This window comes from Urocampus carinirostris, chromosome 3 (genome assembly GCF_059441175.1).
Source record: "Urocampus carinirostris isolate Australia breed hairy pipefish chromosome 3, RoL_Ucar_1.0, whole genome shotgun sequence".
NCBI lineage: Eukaryota > Metazoa > Chordata > Actinopteri > Syngnathiformes > Syngnathidae > Urocampus > Urocampus carinirostris.
In genome coordinates, this window is record NC_142351.1 from 54,764,518 (window position 1) to 54,790,124 (window position 25,607).

Below are 25,607 nucleotides of genomic sequence, written 5' to 3' on the forward strand. Positions count from 1 at the left end.
ACAAATTGAACATACTTGCTCCCTATTCATACATGAAATCTAGAAAGTGTAACAAATCACATGGTATGTTGGTGGTGACATGACAAGCAGTGCTTTGGACTTATAGGGGTGTACTCACTTTTGTTGCCAGATGTTTGGTTATTAAATGCTATATTTTGAGTTTTTTGGGGTGGAAATACATTTATGCATTTATTCTGCTATTCAAACTTTACACATACTTCTTTTAATTGTGTCAAAGCAATCTTTCTTCAGTGTTGTTCTATTAAACATTAGAAGGAGATCCCTGCAGAAATGTGAGGGGTGTACTCACTGTTGCGACATACTCATGTCATATCCCATGGGTCTACAGTAATTTTTATGTTTTTTTTTTTTCTCTAACCAAGTGGTTACCCCTTATCCGACAAACTGTTTCACACTCACATGTTTGACACTGGTTGTCTTGGTGACCCCAGCACCGTCCATTACAAGAGCGATGACAGCGTCTGCCTGTATAACAAGGAAAGTAAAATATTAATTCACATGCTGAATATTGGTGTCATTTTTGTAAAACTTTCTAACAACGCACTCAAAGTTTGCATGGAGGAAGAACACTCTTCTGGACCCCGCATCCGCTGCCATCCAACTTTGATTGACGGGCTTTAATAACAGAGTAAGTGACTCCCGTTGCAGGAATGCCAACGCACGTTCTAAACAGAGCCTGCCAAGGGGGCCACAATTTGGCAACCTCAACTCCCACGTCCGCTTTCATTCTGTGAGGCCCCACCGCCTCCAGTCTTTGTTGCTTTTCCACATCATCCTTCTTTGTTAGCGGCTATCTCATCAGCTGCATTTTTGAGTTTTTAGTTAAAGGAGACATCGTACAGAATAAAATGTTTGATGTATACTGTTTTAAAATAGCAATCCTACACTTAAAACACCGCGTTTGGTTCCGATGACACTTTAGCAATGTTCCCTCTAATTTTCCACGGGTCTGAGCGTTCACACACAGTCGGTGAGCAACGCTTGAAACAACAGTGAGCGACCATAATCCCAAGTGTGGCAAGATAATTGATTATCAAACATGTCCAAAACTTGACATCAAGTTACATTTTGCTGAGTTTTCGGCTATCACATTTTTAGTGGAAGTACAATGTTGGCAACACGATTCACTTGATATAATTGGAAATTATTTGAATGCAACACAAACTTTTTCTTCTTTTTTTCGTGTTTTTTTTTTCAACTTTTTTTAAAATTCCTTTAAAAGAATCTCATTGTGTTTATTTTTTCCGAGCTGTTACTTTTTTTTGTTCTCTATTTACTTTTTTTCCTATATTTCTTTCTTTTCCTTTTTTCTCTTCCTTTTTTCTCAGCTTTTCACTCCTTTTTCATTTTGGTATTTTTTATCTTTTTTGTTCTATTCCCTCCTTCCTTTAAGTCATTTTGTGCATAATTTTACATGATATTTGCTCATGTTGGGATTAAAGAAGCAAAAACAACCTGAAAAGCCATTTAGGACCCTTGTGCACTGGCTAGATTTTCTTGTGCGCTGAGAATGTGCGAGCAGTGCGCGATTGCGCACGCGCGCAGCTTAGAGGGAACACTGCACTTTAGTGACAATTCGAGCAGTAGCTAGTAACTAGGTTTCTTGCCCTGAGTCGTACATACTCTAACTTGTGCCTAACCTTCACGATGTGTTCTCTCAGCCAAGCTCAGATAATAATGATATATTTTGTGTTGATTAAGTAAAGCCCGTTAAAAAAACAACAACAACATCAATTGAACCTGTGAGAGACAAATGAACTGGCACTTTATGGCTCTGGATGGATTTTCTTAGGAATTAAAGGGTATTTTGAATGCCTAAACTGGGGTAGTTTTCAATAGGGAATTAGCATGCTGTAAGACCTTGTCTGGTGTGCCCATTTTTATCTTTGCAAAAAAGCATTATCTTTGCTTTCCCTCAGTGATAAGCTTAATAACCATACCCGTCAACTATTATGTTTTCACCGTTCCGCTTCTTTTATTTTATTTTTTGATCATTTCAAATTTTATAGGACGTTTAGAAAAACTTTATTTCTTAATACCATTTAAAAAAAAACTCATTCGAAGACGTATTCTTCTTGTCCATTTCTGTCCTAAGCCCAAGCGTACATCCATCCATTATATGCACCGCTTATCCTCAGCAGGGCATTAAGGGGGTATACAGTATATATATATCTATATATATCTATATATATCTATATATATCTATATATATATATATAAATATATATATATATATATATATATATATATATCTATATATATCTATATATATCTATATATATCTATATATATATATATATATATATATATATATATATATATATATATATATATATATATATATATATATATATATATATATATATATATATATATATATATATATATATATTGTAGTACACATTTGTTCCTATCACACGAAAATCAGCTATACATATTATCAAATTCAACAAACTAAGGAATTTAAGAAAACAACAAAAATAACGTGTGAATGATACAGAATCTTTACATTATTTTTTGCTATTTGAATCGTTTTAATTATTGAATGTTGTTTCTGCTTATTCTATTTGAAGATTTAATAACATATACAATAAAGTTACGCTTTGAGCCCCTCTTGCAGTCCCAGATGATCTGACGTTTGTTTTTGGCATTGGAACAATTCTCCAGAAAAATAATCACAACCTGATTCAGGGTGTCCCCTGCCCACTGCCTGAAGATGGCTGGGATGGGCTCCAGCACCCCCGCGACTCTACTGAGGATAAGCGGTAAATGGATGGTTGGATGATTCTGCTCTTTAAAGGGCTTTGTTGTTTTACCATTTTCATATCTCAGGCATTTTCTACAAAAACATGCTAAAAAAAATAAGGGAAATCTAATGAGGTCGACAACAATTTGAAATGTTTATTTTGATGCATTTAATTGGTAAAGAGATCGTAAGGAAATGGGTTGGGGGCAAAAAAATGCTGATTTTAGAGGGACAGCGTGTAATATTTAGCACCTCCTGGTGGTACAGAAACTTCACCTATTTAAACAAATGATGCAAAAAATAAACAAAAATACATGACCTAATTGTGTATTTTTAAATCCTTTTAGTTTGAGCAATTTGCATTATTTTAGATAACAATAGCATCACCTTTAGGGAACTATAATTGTTCGCTGTCTTGATGCTACATGTTCCCAGAAAACCATAACCTCGCAACAGAAAGAGCAAAGTAATGAGGAAAAACGAGTTAGTTTTGGTTACTTTGAGTCGCTTTAGTTTGCATTCTTTCTTGTGCTTTTTAGCACTTGTTTCTGTTGCCCAAAGCAGCAACTTCTAGTGGTCAAATAATACATACTGTCCTTTTAAAAGCGAAAATGTGCCATAGTGATACATGACGTCAACCATCTGGAATATAACTGGAAATAAAATTTAAAAAAACATGCAGACGTTGGAGCTTTTTTTTTCAATATATTCAAAGTACTGACAGTATCCGCAAGTCCAGCGCAGAGTGGGATTTGGGCATATTATTTTTGGGAACGGGGTGTCCTATACTCTGGTGTAAATCCCCACCCCAAAAAGGTTCATTTTATATGAAACGGCTTACCCATTGCCTCAAAGGTACGATCTCACTGTGTTAATGACCTTAGTTCATCACGAAACAGTTTGAAATCACAGGATATGTCTCCTTTAAAACTGCACAACGTCGGAAAGTATAAGATTTGCAGCTCCCTGCAGATTTAAAGACTCGCCGAAAGTGTTGAACAGGAAAGGTCAACCGACTTCTTTGTCAAGCGAGCTCAAGTCCTTGTTAAGCGCCCCAACCCTCGTCGCGTGCTTGATGTTCTGCACCGCAGCTGTCTTCACGCCTTTGATCTAACAACATCAACTCTTTCCCTTGAAACCAGCCGAGGAGCTCGTCCTCCCAAAAAAGTGCCACGAGGAGCCACTTGTCCTGACATTGAATGTCCGCCAGACAGGACGGCTGCTGTGTGCAAAAGAGACGGACGAGCGGCGGCGGCACCGAGCGAAACCTTCACCGGCAGCTGTCAGATTGGCTGAGGCTTCAAAAGAGCACAGGCGACCGCGGCGGCTCCACGGGCCTCAGCGCCCAAGCAAACGTTCACACGCTGATTTAACGGTATGTGATTTTTGCCTAGAGTGCGCTGCCATGACTAAACAGTCACAAGATTTCCCGCCATGTGGATCACCTCCCAAAAAGTCTCATAGTCATCATTGGTGCACTAGAAAATAACGCAAATTCCAAACTATACAGCGCACATAAGAAAAAGACGCATGCCCAGATTAAAAAAAATAAAATAAGAAAACATCGTTTTTGTAATACCTGCATCTGATTTTAAGCTGCATGCTTAAACAGCTGTAAAAATTAACCTACTCACATCCATTTCTTACATCCCCCCCAAAAAAATCAGCAGGGGAATATCTAGTACAGAAAGGTAACACTACATTACATCACGATTAAGACACTCATTTGCTGACTGTGCCTGCAGCACTCAAACAAGTGCAGCAGTCAATAATAACTAAAACATGCATTAATATCGGAAGTGGGGAGTATTATTTACTCTGTTGACTTTACGTAAGTTTTGGAACATTTTAAATCATTTTTTTTACTTTGAGTTGAGTAGATTTGTGAAGAAGATACTCTGCTCTTATTTAGTAGGCTGCATTGAACCCGTTACTCAAATGCGCTCCATATATGTGCCTGTTTGTCTCTGCTAGAGCACATTTATTTTGTGAGGGACATAATTTCTTCTATTAAAATTGACCCAAACAACCACCAGGTGGCACCTGTGAGCAGGTTTAGGAATGATTTGGTGACCTGATTGTATGGTTGTCTTTTTATTGTATTTAATTTTTTTAAAATAATAAGTTGCTTCAGTTACTCAGTGCTTTAGTAGTTTTTCTCCCAAAGTTTTTATGCTTCAAAAGAGCACAGGCGACCGCGGCGGCTCCACGGGCCTCAGCGCCCAAGCAAACGTTCACACGCTGATTTGTCCAAAATCCCCCCTTCTTATTCGGGGTCCATTCAAATAAAATATGAAAATTTGAGTTTGCTTGGTCCCTCAAATCAAGTAAATTGGTTGGGCTCGGGCTGGTTCAGGCTAAAATGTCCATGGGTGGGGTCGGGTCTGCCTGGATTTTTAGGCTGAATCTTACCTTTATTTTTTTAGTATTACATATGGATCACCTGGTGCAAATACTTTCACTCACAAGGGAACCAGAAATAATGTGGGCAGAACTTTTAAGGATCAAATATATCCTTCTTTTTCAAGTGACGATTATTTTCTACACTGGAAATGTATTTCACTCTAGTGTTGTTGCATTAACGTCGGAAATTAATAGAGAGTACTGTGTAAATCTGATCACAATCTGAAAACAAATAAAAATAAACATTGCGTTTTACACGTATTTGTAAAGGTATGCCAAAACGTTTCCAAAAGTGGCCATTTGGAGACAAGGTTACGACCTTCAAGCCTTTGTAACCGTTTATTTTGACCTGTTGCTCTTTGGGATGCGCTGCAGGTCCCTCAAAAGTAGGACAAGCAGGTTCAGAGACAGCTTCATCTCTCTTTATTACATGTTTTGCCTAACCAATGTGTCAATTAACATTTGAATCGGTCACTACGTCTAAAGATTTTTAAAGTAAAAGTTATTATGTCCATTTCCTCAATGCAGGTATCCATAGAGCCCTGAAAAAAAAAATTGAAATTGGCAGAGAGTGAAGTCAATAAAATTTCGTCCTTATTGGAAAATGGTCTGACAAGTCTGTTTATTTTTATAGGGGAGTTATTGAGCAAAAGCAACGGATTACTGCAAGGATCGTTAAAGGCACTATGAATTAAAAAAAGTAATGCGGACAAATACCTCCTTTCTGCATGTATAAAATGTCCACATTAAAATTGTTAACAGTGGTACAGATGCTTAAGAACATATATTTTCATAAAATTTCCAGCTAACAAAAGGTCTCTAAAAAAAGAATGGATCCATATACTGTATTTTCCGTACTATTAAGCACACCTAAAAACCCTGAATTGGGTAGAAATTTAAAAATTTCGCCTCACAAGCCTTATAAACGACAGAATACAGTGGATAGAGTTGATAATACATACATCATTTCTGCACGGTGTTTTTGGTATTCATTAATCAATTTACATCGTTGACCAAAATCACATGCACCCCATGTTGTGGATGTGAGAGAACTGACACTTTTCCACTAGACCAGCATTGGTACATATGAAATATCACACTATTTTATAGCTTATCTCATCATCACACTATTTTTGCCCGGAACTACTGTCTTTCAAGAAAAACACTATAAATGAAACCATAACATTATTGAGGCACAGGTAAAGAAGTGAAACGACTTAAACCTATAATGGTTCAGAACAAAAAACACTATACAAATCAATGTTTCAGGCACCGTGAGTAAAAATAGTGTGATAATGAGATACAATCAAATACCTTTTCATATGTCATCTGTATCTTTGTTTGTGTAGTTGTTAAATGCCGTGCTCTCACTGCTGCAACCTATGGTTCAATTCCCGTTGCATATAACGATGTATGATTTTTGCTCATAACATTAACCGACTGATGAATGATTGCACTAATACCGTTATGTATTGTAAGTGTATAAAGAGCGCACTGACTGAACACAACTCAGTTTCGTGTGCCTTATAGTCCGGTATGCCTTAGATATGAAGATTATTAGACAAAACTACATTCTCCGGGGGGTGCACCTTGTAACCTGATGTGCCTTAATAAGTTGTGCTCAAAATACCATGCAAACGTTTTTCCAGGCGATGTAGGTACATTATTACAAAATACTGCTACTCACAGTTCCCAAACATAAACATACCAGTTGTTTCCTGTACTTTCTTTTTTTGAAGGTGGTGAGATTTCATCAGGGTTTTTATCAATATTAGATGCATAAAGGAATCTCTGTCATTTAATAACAATGGTAAATTAGAAACTCACATCCAAGATTGCTGTTGTTGGACGGCACCACCAAGAGCTCTGCTTGGGGGTTCTTGATGATGTCACGCCAATGGATGGTGTCGGCGTGGCAAAGGAATTTGTTCTGGTCCACGTAGACTCCCCCATTTAGGATCTCTGTGAAAAAAGAAAAATAAGGGGGAGCGGGGACACACCCATGAATATCAAAGAGTAGTATACAATGGCAGGAAATCGATGGATCAAGGTTAAACACAATAATCTCAAAGTACCGGCATTCTGCGCTCACCAAAGTGCATCTGAGCGTGAAGATAAATGCTATTGACAGAGCAATTCACTAGCACAGTGATTTCATAAGTCCTCCAAAAATAGATTTGGACGGCAGGGACACAAACACAAGCACTATTTTATTCATTTGTGTTACTTTTCCTTATCAGGGAGATAAGGGGACACCAGAAAAATAAAAATCCCTTGTGTACTTGACAAGAGCATTTGTAAAGTGAGACAGACAATGCATTCATCTGAAAAATAACACAGCTGGGAACGTATGAGTAAAGCAAAGAGCAGATAAATCAAACAGAATTGTAAAAGCAGGAGTAAAAAAAATCTCATGACATTAGTTTAGGTTTATTTTAATTAATTGTGTCACGAATGAAGCAGCCATTTAACTGGTACTTGACTTTGAATATAGAAGACTGAATTAGGCGGCTTTGTAACTTAATTTTCAGTGTTTCAGCCTGAGGATGAACTGTAAAGTCTAATTTCAAAGGAACAAAATGCACAACATTATGTTGGTTGGTAGGCAAGATACCAGTAAATATGATGTCCACAAATTTAACACGTATGAACAGATCTGCAACACATGTCAATTTACTTATTTCCCGTCACTACGCGCTGCAATCCAATACCGTGTTGCTGTATTTTAAGTATCTTTTTCTAAAATATGTCAATACCATTATATTAAAAAATGAATGTGACTTTTATTAAACAAAACGTTGTTTGTCCCATGTGCACATTTTCCTGCAATGAAAAACATCATAACAATAATGAAAGGACACGTCTTGCAATAACATTAGCAGCAACAGAAAAATCCCAAATAAGTCACTGTATTTACTTGCTCTGGGTCCAAAGGCTTGAAATGATGCTAAAGGAATAAGTAAAATCATAATAACCATTGAAATGAAACTTGTGATTATCAAGGAATACTAATAGAGCACACTTCCCTCCCTAAGTTGCATGTCTGTGAAACAACCCATTGAGTAAGCTCTTGACCTGCTTCGCCTCGCCAATTCCAACAAAGCGCTATCCTCCGGATACTCGATTCCGCTTCTTGGCGCTTCTTACGCTTGATAGAGCAACTGATGCTGTCGGTGGAGCTGACTTTCTACGATAGATGTCAACTGGCGGAGTACGGTAATGAATCCTAATCCCTCTCCTTGTTACCGATACAGATTTTCCAGAACGATGAAACAATGCCATCGTAATCTCTTCACGAGCGTTGACCCGTCCGAGAAGGAAAAACATCGGTGTCCTTCTCAGACTGTTATTTAACCTAGTTTAGGGATTTAGATGCAATCAACTCTCATCCTCTTCTATAATAGGAAAAGCAGCCAGATTTAATACATACACACCCCCCCACACACACACATGCAAGTATGGATGAATTATATTTCATATAAAACTGTAACAATGTATTTTAGATTAAAACTGGATTAGTTGGGGGGTATTATCTCCCGGGGACGGATTATAAGCGCTAAGAGAGTCGGGTGGCCGATACGCACATACAGGAAGCTAATCATCAGCATCCGACATCATGATTAAGAGAGCAGGCGGCAGCAAAGGCACGGACATCGATTCAAACCTTGCAGAGGTGACGCGTCGCTCTATCTGCCCACCGAACGGTACGCCGCCGCGGCCTCGTGTAATAATGTTCCCGTCAAAAAGGACAATTTGTCAGGAGGGCTGTTTTAAATTTGTGACAAGACAGAAACCTCTACCACAGTTTTCTTCTCTGGACCTCACTGTTGGCTAGCAGTGAATTGGGATTGTAAAAACCAGGGGTGTTAAACAAACGGCCTGCGTCACCTATTAGGCCTGCCAAAAAATTAAATCCTGTCCGTGAGACATTGCTGAGAGAAGCACAAGAGAAGAATAGGCAACACTCACCTGCAGTTTTAAATATGCCCCCAGGATGCTGCAAGGCTAAGCGCCACTCCTAACTATCCACTGTACCCGCATATCCTGACTACCATTTATCAACCAGCGAACATATGAGGAAACAGACATCCCAATGTTATTTTGCTCATAACAGAAGTCGCGGACACATTGTTTAAGACAATATGATTGGATGTTTCTCTTAACTGCAACGTTTGCTACAAAACTATGAGTCTTCTGCCTGGTAAATGAAAATTCTGTCATAACCTGTATTAAACAATACCTGTTTAAAAAATAGCACCCGGGTGTCTATGCATAATTAAAAAGAGAGGAAAAATAAAGCTTTAGCTCCTTCAGATATAAAATCTAACAGCAATTCTGGTGAGTACTTTGATTAAAAGATAAAAAATAAATGCGGACAATGGTTTAATAAATCAGATAAATCATTTGCACCTAAGTTTGCGATTGTGTACTGTTTTTGTCAATTTCTAGTTTGCATGACTTTCTCAGAGTTAAATGAACTGTAGTGGAAATGTTTTTTTAATTGTTTTTTACAAATGCAAAAAAAAAAACAAAAACAAAAACAAAAAAATAATTAAAAATAGTACAAGACATGGGCAGCACGGCGGCGCAGTGGTTAGCGCGTGTGCGGCACAGTTTTAAGGTCTCAAATCCAGCTACCGGACTTACTGTGCGGAGTTTGTATGTTCTCCCCGTGCTTGCGTGGGGTTTCCTCCAGGCACTCCGGTTTCCTCCCACAAAGACATGCATTTCAGGTGGATTAGCTGGTCCAAATTGTCCCTAGGTGTGAGCGAGCGAGTTGTCTGTCCCTGTGTGCCCTGCGATTGGCTGGCAGCCAGTTCAGGGTGTCCCCTGCCCACTGCCCGATGATTGCTGGGATGGGCTCCGGCACCCCCGCGACCCTACTGAGGATAAGCGGTGCAGCTAGTGAGATGAGATGAGTACAAGACATTAAATCGGAGCGAAGAAAAAAAAATATTCGATCATTTTATCATCTCTTACATCTGTAACCTTATTGTAATTTAATTGTGAGCATTCCAAAAGATCCACAGCCCAACAGCTAATGCACCTTTTATGCCATCAATTTAGTATCCAGCGCGCAAGAGAGTGCTCTTTTCACCATGTGGCCCCTTAGCTAAAATAAGGATAAGGAGTCAAACATGTGGTTTTGACTCTAGTAATAATTGCTAATAATAACTAAATAAATCAAAACCGATCTGATCAAATTTAAAATGAAGAATGTAGGGACACAGGCTAACATGCTGCCTGATGCAGGGTTTTTGTCATTTTTTTGAGACACAGTCGTCATAAAAAATGTGAGCATACTGCCTGCAGAAGTTAATAAAACAAAACAATAATATAATTAAAAAAAAAAAATGAATAGATACATAAATAAGGACCCACCCCTAAAAACATGCTGCACCTCAAAGGGTTACCTCTAAAAACAAAATAATAAAATAAATGGTGGATAGTGACGTTTTCAGCTGCTTCGTTTTCCTCTTTCCTCCCGAATTTGCCCATGTCACATGTTTGAAGATCATGTGACCGTTCAAAATGGCGATTTCAATGCACCCACAGTATTTAAGACTGCGTGAAAAAAACAAACAACAAACCAAGAATATGGGATGAGTCTTGTGGAATAAAGGAAACTCCAGGGAACTGACATTGACGCCAACCATACAGAGATAGCTAACTGCTATTCAATTCATATTTAAAAATCGAGGACTTAATTTTAAGGTGAAAAAGTTGAAATATTGTGAGTATGTTGAATAAAGTACAGGCTGTCAGACCTCCTCTCTTGTTTCTTTTACGTATGACATGAATAATGTAAGAAATAAAAGAGCTTTACACTACACGCTTATAACTCTCACCTTCCCTACACGTTTTAATTATCCGACTGTTCCACTGAATGTGACCAAATAGCTGATTCGAGAATGTATGCACGGGTAAGTTTAGATGCAAGTGACAGATACATGTTTAAACTATTATTCTCATTTAGCCGGCCCAAACTCGACCTTGACATGAGCCGTACGTTCGGGAAATCTTCCGTTTTCACCAATTAGCCACTCCGGTATTGATTCCAGCCATCTGCCTTGCGAAAAAAAAGAAAAGAACAAGGCACATCGTATCTTAAGCCACAGTGTTAAAAAAAGTTAGAAAACAAGTAACAGCTAAGCGAAATTTTCACTGTGTATTGCCTGTTGATGCCCTTGCAAAATCAATTGCGGTCTGGTCATAATAGAAAAGGGATTACTTTAAGTGCGACTCTTTCTCAAGGTTTCTTAATTTTCCTCATGCTGAAGTTTTTCCTTAACCGTATGTAATTTTCAGATCAAGGAATGTTGCAATCGTGGTCTGTGCAGTCCTTTGAGCATTTTTGTGACTTAGGGTTGCATCAAATCAGTTTCTGTTGACATGGAACTGTTACTTTCTATAGCGTAGTAGTTTGAAATCACATTTGAGTCTAGCATCCTAATTGCCAACCCTCTTACCACACCTCCCCCGCCCTCCTTACAAGTCACAACCTCCCACCGTTTCCGATGTCCACCTGCCGAGCTCCCATCTTCCCATAAGGCCGGTAGATCTACAGCCGGCCACCAGATTGCTAACATGTCCCTCGCTCGTCATCATCCACACGTTCATGATTCACAAGGCGGCCGTAAAAGCATAGGCGAGATCCAAGGAAGAAGAGGAAGGGTGAGCATGGAAAGGGAACGCTGATTTGAGAAATACAAATAATAATAAAAAACGGCAAAGGGAAGGCGTTATTGCTCACACTCAAAAAATCGATTCCGATATGAAATTGTGTGTAAGGTAATAAACCTTCTCCGCGTGGAATTTTACTAGCTCTGTTTGAGATGACGAGGTCAAACGGTTAGTTCAAAAAAGGTCTGAGAGTTGCAGCTCCGCGTGTAAGCCAACCCAATAGAAGTTTCCAAACAGACGGCAAATGAAAAAAATACCAATTGGAAAGGTTTATTTGAGTCATTTCTTGAATCACACGATTGTTTGTTTTTTATATTTGTGGTTTGATTTCTCCCTGTGGTAGTGTTAGACCTAATGTGCTACAAAGGAACATGTTACTGGGTATAATTTCAATAATAGGATAATTAAAACTCATTCAATCATTGACATTGACATATTGAATTAATAAAACATTCCTTTAAAATAATAAGCCTTAAGCAAAACATTTTAATGAAAATGTTATGATGAAATTTAACATAATTGCAATGTTCCTATTTTAACATTTTTTTAACAAAGTACAGTTTAATTTTGATTTTGAATCTTTTGATTTTGGAACGTCATGTTGCCCAATGTCCTTTTGTATTTCCGAATGCTGTTTTGTCAAATGCTGTTTTGACGCATCCCGGTTCATGCCTCATGCCATGAGGCTCTTTAACCCTACCGGCAGAGTAAAAGCCCACATTAAACCACACCCCCTACATTGCATATTACCAAATTTTATTGCAATATGTATTCTGTGTAGCACTATTTAGATATTCGTCACATTGGGTATTTGTATATTGTATTCTTTTTGCTTTATTATTGTATTGTTCTCAGCTCAGGATGCTGCTGGAAATGTGAATTTCCCTGCAGGGATGAATAAAGTATCCATCCATCCATCTATCTATCTATCTATCTATCTATCTATCTATCTATCTATCTATCTATCTATCTATCTATCTATCTATCTATCTATCTATCTATCTATCTATCTATCTATCTATCTATCTATCTATCTATCTATCTATCTATCTATCTATCTATCTATCTATCTATCTATCTATCTATCTATCTATCTATCTATCTATCTATCTATCTATCTATCTATCTATCTATCTATCTATCTATCTATCTATCTATCTATCTATCTATCTATCTATCTATCTATCTACCACTTGACGTTTTGACCTTTTGCATTTTCCAGTTTTACACTTTTTTACAGTCTTACAGCAAGACAACTCTTGCTGTCAATCAAAGTTGGGCTTAATCAGTAAGATTGATCAATTTTCCTGGACATAGGTCATGCCTGCCTTGTCCTGTTGGTGGGGAAATTTAAAATTCACAGAGCCACTGCAATCAGAAGTAAACACAAATGGCTAACGTTAGCTCCTAGTCTTTGCAGCTTGTATGACTTTAGCGGATCACATTGAAAACCTGCCATGGGATATTTTTACAAAGGATTTTTTTTTAAATGCTCTGGATACATGTTGCTACCCTAAATCAACAAAATTACACATACTTTCCAAATAATTGAGGACCGTGTGCATGTAGAAAATATTCACTGGTCATCCATCCACAGTTTGAAAGTTCACGTGAGCAGGCATATTTTGGTTGCTTTCTGGTACAAGAGCTCAAAAATCGCCTGCAAATTTGTTGTATCATTCAGAACTATCTGAGGGTTGATGGCAAACATAGGGTTTACGTTTAGTTACTTTCATTCATTCTTTAGTTCATTCATTATCTGCACCGCTTATCCTCAGTAGGGTTGCGGGGGTGCTGGAGCCCATCCCAGCTATCTTGGGGCAGTGGGCAGGGGACACCCTGAACTTGTTGCCAGCCAGTCGCAGGGCAGACAGGGACATACAACTCACTCACTGATTCACACCTAAGGGACAATTCGGAACAGCCAAATAACCTGACATGTCTTTGGGATGTGGGAGGAAACCGGAGTGCCCTGAGGAAACCCACACAGGCACAGGTAGAACAGGCAAACTCCACACAGGAAGGTTCGATTCATGACCCCAGAACTGTGCCGCACACGCGCTAACCACTCATCCGCCGTGCTGCATGTTTAGTTACTCATAAATGATTATTATATTTGTTGATGAAATGTACCGTATTTTCCGTACTATAAGGTGCACCTAAAAGTCTTATTTTTTTTCAAAAGCTGACCATGCGCCTTATAATACAGTGCCCCTTATATATGGCTCAATATTAAATTCGCAAGGTCTCGCAACTTACTCAACAGCCGCCGACTCGATTTTCCCCCGAACGTGGAGTAGTAAGCGGTGTATGCTGGGATTTATTTACCGGCGTTTCATTGGCTAACCAATGTGTCAATCATTATTTGAATCGATCGCTATTGGCTGAAGTTATTCGGAGCCTCGGATACGCTAGAGGGCCAAAACAAACCCTGCAATTGGCCGAAAAAGATGTGTCAATCATCCGTTACATCGATCACTATTGGCTGAAGTTATTCGGAGCCTCGGATACGCTAGAGGGCCAAAACAAACCCTGCAATTGGCCGAAAAAGATGTGTCAATCATCCGTTACATCGATCACTATTGGCTGAAGTTATTCGGAGCCTCGGATACGCTAGAGGGCCAAAACAAACCCTGCAATTGGCCGAAAAAGATGTGTCAATCATCCGTTACATCGATCGCTATTGCCTGAAGTTATTCGGAGCCTCGGATACGCTAGAGAGCCAAAACAAACCCTGCAATTGGCCGAAAAAGATGTGTCAATCATCCGTTACATCAATCGCTATTGGCTGAAGTTATTCAGAGCCTCGGATACACTAGAGGGCCAAAACAAACCCTGAAATTGGCCGAAAAAGATGACTGAATAGCAAGCTTGCTAAAGTACGCCATAAAGTAACATGTTTCATTAGTCTGTATTTGTAAACATTTTACTCTCCTGGATTTACTACACTCACGGTTGTAAGAAGACCATAATTGCGTATCATTATTGAACGTGAGAACTTAGGTGAGCTATGCGGCTTTATATTTTCACGGTATCTTGTTATAGAACGATCTTGATGTTGCTGTGATGAGTTGAGTGAATTAAACTCAATTCAAGTCTTTATTGTCATATGCACAGTAAACTTGCGAGCGAAGAAGAAAATAGAAAGTAAGGAATGGTTGGCATTTCTTGAATTCCAAGACTTTAACCTTCCGAATGATATTTGAAATGACGCATTTAAGTGACATCGTACGGACACCGCATCCGCACGTGTCTACGACACGTATTTGCTTCTTTGCAAGCTTTGGGAATGTTAAGGGGGTAATCAGTTTGACTGAATCATCTGACTGTTTTGTCGACGTTCCCATTGTAGCGCCTTATAATCCGGTGCGCCTTATCTATGGAAGATATAGGACCAAAAACTATTTTTTGGGGGTGCGCCCTATAACCCGGTGCGCCCTATAGTGCGGAAACTACGGTAATTAAATTGTGTTCCATAGTTTAATTTTACGGCAGTCCACGAGGCACGTTGCCAAGAAAGTTAATGTGCATTGGATAGAGTATTTAGTGTTGAAATGATTCAACACTAGAATTTGAGTGCCTGCATGTATGTTAGCATGCTATTAGCTATTAGCTTAAGGATCCTAAATCCCAGAATAAGACCATAAATGTAGTAGAATGTATTTCTCTTTTGATTGGCAATATTGTCCAAACTTTTGGTCAACAAAACTGTCATGGCAATTGATGACTCTCGGTTGAGAAGAAGGATCTTTCTAGGCTCCAAGTTGGAATACGCGATGCAAGGTTGTAACAATGTTTGATTTTTTATTCCAGGAATTCTGACAGGTATCTTTTAATTGAAGCTGAATAACTTCATGCAATAGAATGGGAGATTCAAAAACACCACCCGAATGTCTCCTAAAGAATGTTGCTGGGACACTTAAGAGGACAAGAAACACACACGTTCAACTTCAGAAGGGTCTGTCTTTATGTATGACCTAGAAAAAAATAAGTACTATTTCTGATGCGGAAATTAACTCCTCAGACTGCAAGATGCAATAAAACAGTGGTCCAGCACCAAATTCCCTTTGGTGCATAGACTATAGTGTGCATGTTTGAATGCAGCCCTCAACATCTCTTTAAGAATGAATTTTAAAAGCGACATGGATTTTAAAATATTTTAATCCAAGAGTTATTTTCTCTTGATCAAATGTGTAGGGTTTCTTTTTCAACTCGAATAGAAGTTGGGAAATGTAAAAAAAAAAGATAACTTCTTATATGTAAAACATTGACTTCTCCTTGAGGTACATGACGATTTATTGTGGACTGGACTGGACAATTAAAATGTATATTCCAGAGGTCCAACTGCTCTGCTCATTGAATGATAGCTTGCAGAATAAACATTCTACTCGGTGAAACTCTGCGAGTTGACTCTCAAACATATCATCCACTGAAGCATTCATTTCATAACCTTCGACCTGTGTACTGTGTAGTTGGCATGGCGCTGTGGGGACATGTTTGTCTATGAGTAGGGATGTCCTTATACAACTTTTTCACAATATTACAAAAAAGTAATTGCCTGGCACGGATATCCTCAAGTTTTATAATTAGCAGAAACTGCGTGTAAGTGGTGCTTCTAAAGTTTTTTAATCTGAATAATGAATAATCCAGTATAAATACAGATGATTATTGTTCCTTGAGTCAACTCAGGTTTTATAGAATTCTAAACATAAATATTAAATACATGACAACTGCAAAAAGCTATAACTACTGTAAATTCAGGCAATAGTTGTTTTGATCTTTGCAGGATACACCAGCATAGGTAAATTATTGGTAGGTAAATTAGTAAGAACTTAATTGGCCTTGTCAGTTGGAAAAGTGCAATGGGCTCATACATCAAGTCATGTTTTTCTACTGTATTCATATTCTGATTGCTTATCGTTGGTAGTTAAGTTTTAAAACAATCTATTAGAGTAATAAATACATCACAAATATAGTTTAATGTTTATATTTTTTTAATTTTATTTTCTCAAAAAGCAAATATGCTCTCTCAAGTATATTGAAAATAAATAAACATGTATTCTTGTTTGCTAAACACAGCCACATCCAGGATTAAATTTAGAAGTAGTAGTGGTAGATTTTTACCAACTTGTTTTTATATTTGAAAAGTCATGTGCTTTCTGGACACCATTGAAACTTGTGTTGAGCTATGTTTGTTTTATGTTTTGTTTTCTTCTTTTCGTCAACTTGAATATCTATTGTATTTAACAACAATACTTTTAAAAACATCATTGCAGTTTATCCCTGAACCAAATCAAAACCAGAAGAATTGAGGTTGGCTTTCATGGCCACACAAAATACCCAATATACGACAGACAGGCTTGTTATGTTGCAACAATCATGACATTCGGTGACATTTCCCCGCAAAAAAATAATGCCCTAATGTTTAGGTACATTTCATCCCGCATACTATAACGGGCTTTTTTTCAAACTCAAATGCGACCAATATTTATATTCCCTGATTCCCTGACTGACATTTACAATTCCAGATGTCTGAACAGAGCAAAAGGCATAGTAAACGACATTACTGACCCCGGCTTCCAACTGTGCAACCTGCTACTTTTTGGTAGGTAATACCGTTCCATTCGAGCCAGAACAAATACACTCAGAGACAGCTTCTTCCCTAAAGCTGTTACAATACTTAATTCAAATATGCACTGAACTGATTTTTACCACTTTTTTTATACCAGGTAATCCATATTTGCAGTGTAAATAAACAATAGACTGTGAATAACCAATACTTATCATTGACCGCCGCTATCTCAGTTGCTTCCTTCTGGCTTTTCATATTGTGTTCTTCCTTGTGTTTTGTAGATTAAGATATATTTTTTGTCATATTGGTGTTTTCACTACTTTTAAATTCTATGTTACTTTAAATTGAGTATAAGTGCACTATATGGGACAGTTTTTAATATTATTGACACTGTGTGACAATAAAGTTAGTTTGTTTAATCCTTTCTTTTCTATTCTATTCTATTCTATTCTCATTATCTCATTAGCTGCACCGCTTATCCTCAGTAGGGTCGTGGGGGTGCTGGAGCCCATCCCAGCAATCATCGGGCAGTGGGCAGGGGACACCCTGAACTGGTTGCCAGCCAATCGCAGGGCACACAGGGACAGACAACTCGCTCGCTCATTCACACCTAGGGACAATTTGGACCAGCCAATCCACCTGAAATGCATGTCTTTGGAATGTGGGAGGAAACCGGAGTGCCCGGAGGAAACCCACGCAAGCACGGGGAGAACATACAAACTCCACACAGGAAGTCCGGTAGCTGGATTCAAGCCAACACAGGAGGTTCCCAAGACCTTAGAACTGTGCCGCCCACGCACTAACCACTGCGCCGCCGTGCTGCCCCTATTCTATTCTATTTTATTCTATTCTATTCCAAAACACGTCAGCCTTGGCACAGGTGAATTCCTACACCCATGGTCTGTTACTTAAATTGTGCTTGGAATATATTCTGGAAATAAAACCTTCATAGAAAATGTTTATTTGTTTTCAGCCTCTATTTTGAAATCCTGCCTTCTGGGAATCCGGAACATTCGAACACACTGAAGAAAAAAAATGTAATTCCTCAACAATCTCTTTATAAAAATAACAATTAAAATAAACAACTAGGTGCACATATGGATGAAGAAATTCCATGTCAATAGCAAACTGCAGCTTGGTGGACTTGTATGTATATCGAATACAATTTCTTGACGAGTTCTAAGTAAAAGAGACAATGTTGTAGAAGATACACATTTTGAATAGAATATGAAGAAAGTGGAAGAGAAACCCTCAAGCAAACTTTGATCCGTAGCCCATTTAGGGCCATTCAATGGCCCCAAAAAAGCTCCCGCTATTCTGAAGTCGTTTATGGGTGATGATTGAGCCGGCAAGCGCGAAGCTCTGCAGGGAACTCGCTGATGAGCTTTCAGAACAGCTCGCCACTTGTCTAGCATCGTCCTCAGGCCAATTATGCTCATGAATAACGTGGTGATAGCGATCCGTCTTCAGCTGATGAGTGCACTTTTTTTTTTACCCGCATCGCCATTGTCTTGCGAGGCGTGACACTCAGACGAGCATCCGAACATCGGATGGAGATGGGACAAGTGGGGGTGATCATCGTCTCTATTTTATTCCCGCTATGAACAGTTGACCATGCAAACTTAGAACAGTGTTTCCTGACTTTTTCTCAGCCATGGACACTTTTTTCATTAAAATAATTTCTATGCACACATCGATTGAAAATGTATGCACCTGTTTGATGTGTGCTTTTAAAAAGCTTGAATCATAATGTTGGCTTCTGAATCTTAAAGAATTGTTAACAAAAACAACATTGAAAAAAATCACAATACAATCTTTTTTTTTTTTTTCATTTCGCCCACCTGGTCCTAAATTTTACAATTTGGAAATTGTTTAGTTGTCACTAAGAGCAAATCCCCATCCCAAAAAGTATTTGTCCCATACCATTTTGCTAGTTAGCTTGGCTTTAGCATGCCACTGGAAACACAGATTATTTTGGTACGAGTCACTCCACTTCTGCGGTCTCAGTGTAATCATTTTTGAATGAAATAAGGAATGAAGGTTAAACGGGTAAATACCATATATGACATTTTAATAAGTTGAATGTATTAAAAAAATAAGTGTCACAATATATATTTTTCTTTTGCTTTTTAGGGTGATTTTTTACACACCTGAAAGAAAATAATGTGAAAAAAAGGAACTACTTGCTTTAAAGGGATTTTTTTAAAACCCTCTGGAAGCATTTGGACATATTGTCTTTAAACGGTTGTGATGATTTATCATCAGAAAAACAAAAACAAAAAAAACATATCGATTAGATTGTTTGTATCTGCCAATATGAGTGTCAAATGAAAAAAAAATATCATGTAGATTTATCCTATTGTCAGGGTTGGGTAGGGTTACTTTAACTTGATTACTTTCAATTACTTTTGGATTACTCCAATACCAAATATGCTAATAAAAGACAAAATAAACTAAATATGAATAAAATTATGACTCACAACACGTGGTAAGCTTTCTCTCCTAGCTTTGATCTCTTTGATCTCCGGCAAAACTAACATAAAATGCGACAGAAACGAAATGAAAATAAATCCAAACAGCTTGCCAACATCATTTTTGCCGTTCCATGTATTCCGTTACTCCCAAAATTCGGTATATGTATTCATATTTAGTTTATTTTGTCTTTTATTAGCATATTTGGTATTGGAGTAATCCAAAAGTAATTGAAAGTAATCAAGTTAAAGTAACCCTACCCAACCCTGCCTATTAGTATTCATGAATAGATAAGTATGCAGACATCTGGTTCTAGCTGTTGTTGTATTAGATCTTATAATCTTTTATTAAAAGACTGTTTCATCAAATGAGTTTAAAAACATTTGTTTTTAAAGTAAAGCGATATAAGTGCCTTTTTGAGTATTATATTTGCATTGAAAGACTCGATGTGCAAAAGGGATAGCTCAAAAATGTTTTTAGTGCATGGAATTTGATAGAACTTTAAAAGTAACAAAAACAATAGCATATACAGAAAAATATAGCCAGCTATTTGCATATTGGCTTTGAGTGCAGTTTACGGGAACAGGCACCAGGGACAAGCGTGAGAGAATTTTAATTAGGAGTAGATTGTTGACCATTTTATATGTATTGTATTTTAACAATTCCGTTTGGCAGACTGGATTAGGAGGCGTGACAGTGGCCCATGGGCCTTAGTTTGCCCAGACCTGTTTCACGGCATATCACTCTTATGTGAAAAAATAAAATACTATTTCGTACGTAAACGATTTATTTGAGAGTATTAAACAGGAACTCATTTTATCGATCTGTGAATAACATATGTATCTTTGCTTTCATAGAAAACTAAAACCCAAATTTTCTTTGCAAATAAATTAGATTAATAAAACCAAAACAGACTTTTTTTGATCCCTCTATAGACTGTGTAAACTCCCTACCTCAAAAATGATGAATCGGCAAAGACTTGGCAGAAAGCAAAGAAAAGCCTTTTGATTTTTTTCCAATGAACACAGTGTGTTTTCATAAACGTCACCATCCCTCCGAGCGGGGAGTCGAGAAAAAAACTTATCTGATCTTCCCAGAGAGAAGGTGAGTCCATGGAGTCCCATTTCCCCACTTCTACGTTATTAGCTCTGCCAGCCAAAGAGATATTGTGCTCAGTGACAAATGGGAGCGGAGCTGCGAGGCACAGACAGCGCGGGGGTGGTCCCTTCCAACATAAACCCTCACCCATCCACAGGGCCACCACTAGCTCCCAGATAATTGTGTTTTAAAGCCCCTGATTAAATTTTGTAGTCTACAATCATATTGTTTTTGCCATAAATCCTTATGAAAAATGCTTTGTGCACCGCATAGTCCGTGTAGGAGGCGGGAGGTGGCACTTTACATACACGCCAAACGTTGAAAGGACGCTAAATTTTTGTCATCATTCTCGCCAAACACCTTTGCCAACTTTTGCTGTGACTTGGCTACTTCACTAGAAAACACACTGAGACATAAACCGCCCATGTACCTTTCAGACATTCATTGTTCCTTCTCACTTTTGAAAATGATTGACTTTGACTTCCTCTGCATGTTCATTTATCATCTGGGTTGTGGTGGCTTGAACAAGTCCTGAAGCTGGGCAGTCCCATTAAAGTTTTGATGACAAAAACCTACACAACAAACTGTAAACACCCAGAAACTCCAGCCAAGCACATGAAACAATTTGATTGGCTAAGTGGTAAGGGGGGTCGTATCCATGCACACAGCACACTTTTCTTTGCCCAGCACAGTCCGCACCAATGGTAAATATGACAGTATCCTTGTTTATACAAGTTACTTATATAATAATAATAATAATAATAATAATAATTTCCTTGTATTGTCATTCTGTGTAACAATGTACACAGAACGAAATGTCGATTGCATCTGACCCGATGCAGCCGCAGCCAAGAGAGGGCGCCGCCGACCACTTTTTAAGTCTTAGGAATGACTCGGCCGGGGCGCGAACCCGAACCTCCCAGTCTCAAAGCGGGCGCCTTACCATCTAGGCTACTGAGCTGGTATATATATATATATATATATATATATATATATATATATATATATATATATATATATATATATATATATATATATATATATATATATATATATATTGTAAAAGGAAAGTGGGATGTTTGGACGCGTTCTAAGGGATGGGCAGGGCACCTGTATGATGCGGCAGGGGTAAACCTGTGAAAGCTGTCGGGCCCTGCTGTTGAACAAAAGAGTGTGTCACCCTGACCCGAGTGACACGGCCGCTTTCTTGTGTCCTGTTTCATCTGGAGGGACGAATGCATGACCAACTTGGGTGCTGAGGTGCCTAAATTGTTTGGGTGTTTGGGCATTTGCATTGGCCATGGTCCAAATATGTGTGTGTTTTTGCTATTTCTTTACCTTTTTTATTTTCTTTGTTATTGTATGTGTTTGTCTTGCTGTCGGTCACCCCTCATGAAGGATATGACCAAGGTATATATATATATATATATATATATATATATATACAGTGAGACCTCGCTACTTCGCAGTTCGACGTTCGCGGATTCAGAGCTTCGCGGTTTGTAATGGTAAAAAAAATAATTATAATTAAAATAAATAAATAAATAAAATATATTTTTTTTTTTGAGGGGCGTCGTTACTTTTTGCGGGAATCCCCCTCGGCCGACGACCCTAGCACAGCACGCCGTTCTCGTTTCCCGGTGTTGTGCCCAACACCGACTCCTGTACATAATCCGCCCCCCTCGCATGAATGCGCATTCTGCTGCGCTTCCGACAAAAGCGATCGTATTCTATATAATACGCTTATTGAAACCATAAAGCGAGCTAATTAAAATAATTGGGCGATCTTAGTCTATATAATGCGTTTATTTAAACAATAAAGCGCGATCGTATTCTACAAAATGCGTTTGTTAACGCAAAAGTCACCAACGTCACGTATCCCGCTCGGGCAGCGATGGCTCTACATGGCGCTACACGGCCCTCGATGGGGGGGAAAGGGGTAGGGAGGGCCTGTGGGGGTTAGGGGGCGGTGAAGCGGAAGCCGCGTGGACCCAGCAGTGGCAGCCGTGGGCTACCAATACACTCAGTGCGGCCAGAGTAAGTCGAGAGCCTTCCCAGGCTTAGCATGGTGCTCGTGGCGCACGTTAAAGCTCGTGTTTGCTGACGGGATCTCAAAGACTATTATGCATTACGGCGGTGAAGCGGAAGCCGCACCAAAACCGCATGCCAGTGTTGTGCCCAAATCCGACTCCCGTACAAATTCTGCGCTTCCGACAGGCCGGCCTCCGCGCGGAGAGCCCGACCCGCTCGGCTTGTCGCGGTGTCGTGCGTATCGCGCCCGAAAGTACCCGTGGTTAGGGGCTCGCTCGCGAATAATAAGGATAAGCGGTGCAAAGAATGAGATGAGATTTTTTTTTTCTTTTTGAAGGGGCGTCGCTACTTCGCAGATTTTCCATTTTTCGGGTGGTTTTGCTCCCCATTAATCGGGTCTAAAAAATAATAATTAAAAAGAAAAAAAACAATTCTTTTTTTTTTCTTTTTGAAGTGGCCAAAAAAATCCCTTTTGAAGTGGCGTTGAACCGCGATAACCGAGGTCTTACTGTATATATATATATATATATATATATATATATATATATATATATATATATATATATATATCTGAGTCGATGTGCCCACACATAAAGATGGAAATACTCTAACCCGAGGTCTGATAGCTTCAACTGTTTTTGGTGTTACTGGATACTAATGCTATCTCTGACGATTAATGTGCTAAATTTGAGGTGGTGTTTACAAATAAACATTAATTATTAGGCTATAGTATATTTCATGACTAAATACTTTTGTTTTTGTACTTTATAACTAGCTCAGATGAGAAAAAAGTGTAGGCAGCCCTGACCTACACCAACAAACAATTCACCCAAACATTGTGTCACGTTTTAGTTAAAAAAGAAAAATAAAAGTTTGTGAAAAACTGAGCTGGGGTTGGATGTGCATGAGGCTGAACAAGTATCCCACTCTTCTGCCTCCACTTCCCTGCATCCCAATCAAGTTGCAGCCCTCCAATCAGCCCAAGCCAAAACAGAGATGAAGCCAAAGAGCGTGCGAGCATCAGAATGCTAATCACTGTAATGAGTGACAGAGGTTGACGAACCTCTTGTCATTGTGGCCATTTGAGGAGGCACTGTAACCTCCACACAATGCAAATGCAGGGACAATGGAGTACCAGTACAAGTCATTTAAAGTCCTAAAAGTCAAGCTCTGCTGGAAAGAGTGGATTAAGTGATGTCAGAGAAGAGTTCACAGGGGTACAAACGTAATCGGTTAGAAAACAATTATCCGCTCATCTTACAAAATGAAAAATGTGTTCATGGCCTCTCTTAATGAATGAAAAGAGTGTTCAAAACTTTAGCTAATAACGCCACAATGAACAGTAAAGGTCTTAGGGGGTAGAATGACAACCACCCACATCAAACTGTAACTTGTATGATGGATGAGCACCTAGACCTATACATAATTTTCAAGTATTTTTTTTATGGGAAAAAAAAAAGATGTACAGTAAGACCTCGGTTATCGCGGTTAATGGGGACCAAAACCACCCGCGATAAGTGAAAATCCGCGAAGTAGCGGCGCACCTTTTTTTTTTTAATTATTATTTTTTTAGACCCGGTTAATGGGGAACAAAAACACCTGCAAAAAGTAAAAATCTGTGAAGTAACGACGACCCTTCAAAATGAAAAAAAATAAAGTATATATATATATATATATATATATATATATATATATATATATATATATATATATATATATATATATATATATATATATATATATATATATATATATATATATATACTGGACTGTCTCAGAAAATTAGAATATTGTGATAAAGTTCTTTATTTTCTGTAATGCAATTAAAAAAACAAAAATGTCATACATTCTGGATTCATTACACATCAACTGAACTATTTCAAGCCTTTTATTATTTTAATATTGCTGAATTTGGCTTACAGCTTAAGAAAACTCAAAAATCCTATCTCAAAATATTAGAATATCATGAAAAAGTATACAAGTAGGCTATTCAACTAATCACCTGAATCATCTAATTAACTCGAAACACCTTGCGAGGGTTTCCTGAGCCTTAAAAACACTCAGCTTGGTTCAGTAAACTAAATCACAAGTATGGGGAAGACTGCTGATCTGACTGCTGTCCAGAGGACCATCATTGATACCCTCCATCAGGAGGGTAAGACATAAAAAGAAATTTCTCAAAGAGCAGGCTGTTCACAGAGTGCAGTTTCAAAGCATATTCACAAAAAGTCTGTTGGAAGGGAAAAATGTGGCCGGAAACGCTGCACAACCAAGAGAGATGACCGCAGCCTTAACAAAATTGTGAAGAAGAGCCGCTTCCAGAATTTGAGGGAGCATCAAAGACAGTGGGCTGAAGCTGGAGTCCAGGTATCAAAAGCCACAGTTCACAGACGTGTCCGGGAAATGGGCTACAATAGCCGTATTCCCATGGTCAAGCCACTTCTGAACTCAAGACAACGGAAGAAGCGTCTGACTTGGGCTATGGAGAAGAAGCACTGGACAGTTGCAGAGTGGTCCAAAGTCCTCTTTTCAGACGAAAGCAAGTTTTGCATTTCATTTGGAAGTCAAGGCGCCAGAGTC

At 38.5% G+C, this 25,607-nt stretch overlaps 1 protein-coding gene across 3 annotated transcripts in view; it reads right to left on the reverse strand.

The window, feature by feature from the left end:
• Positions 1-25,607, reverse strand: part of LOC148370163 (receptor tyrosine-protein kinase erbB-4-like) — a 377,191-nt gene that overhangs the window by 118,091 nt on the left and 233,493 nt on the right. For all 3 annotated transcript variants that reach the window (XM_088332560.1, XM_088332561.1, XM_088332559.1), the window contains exons 4-5: positions 6,998-7,132; positions 421-486 (exon numbers count right to left, since the gene is read on the reverse strand). In XM_088332560.1, the coding sequence (XP_088188686.1) occupies positions 421-486; positions 6,998-7,132 (201 nt within the window). The remainder of the gene's footprint in view (positions 1-420; positions 487-6,997; positions 7,133-25,607) is intronic.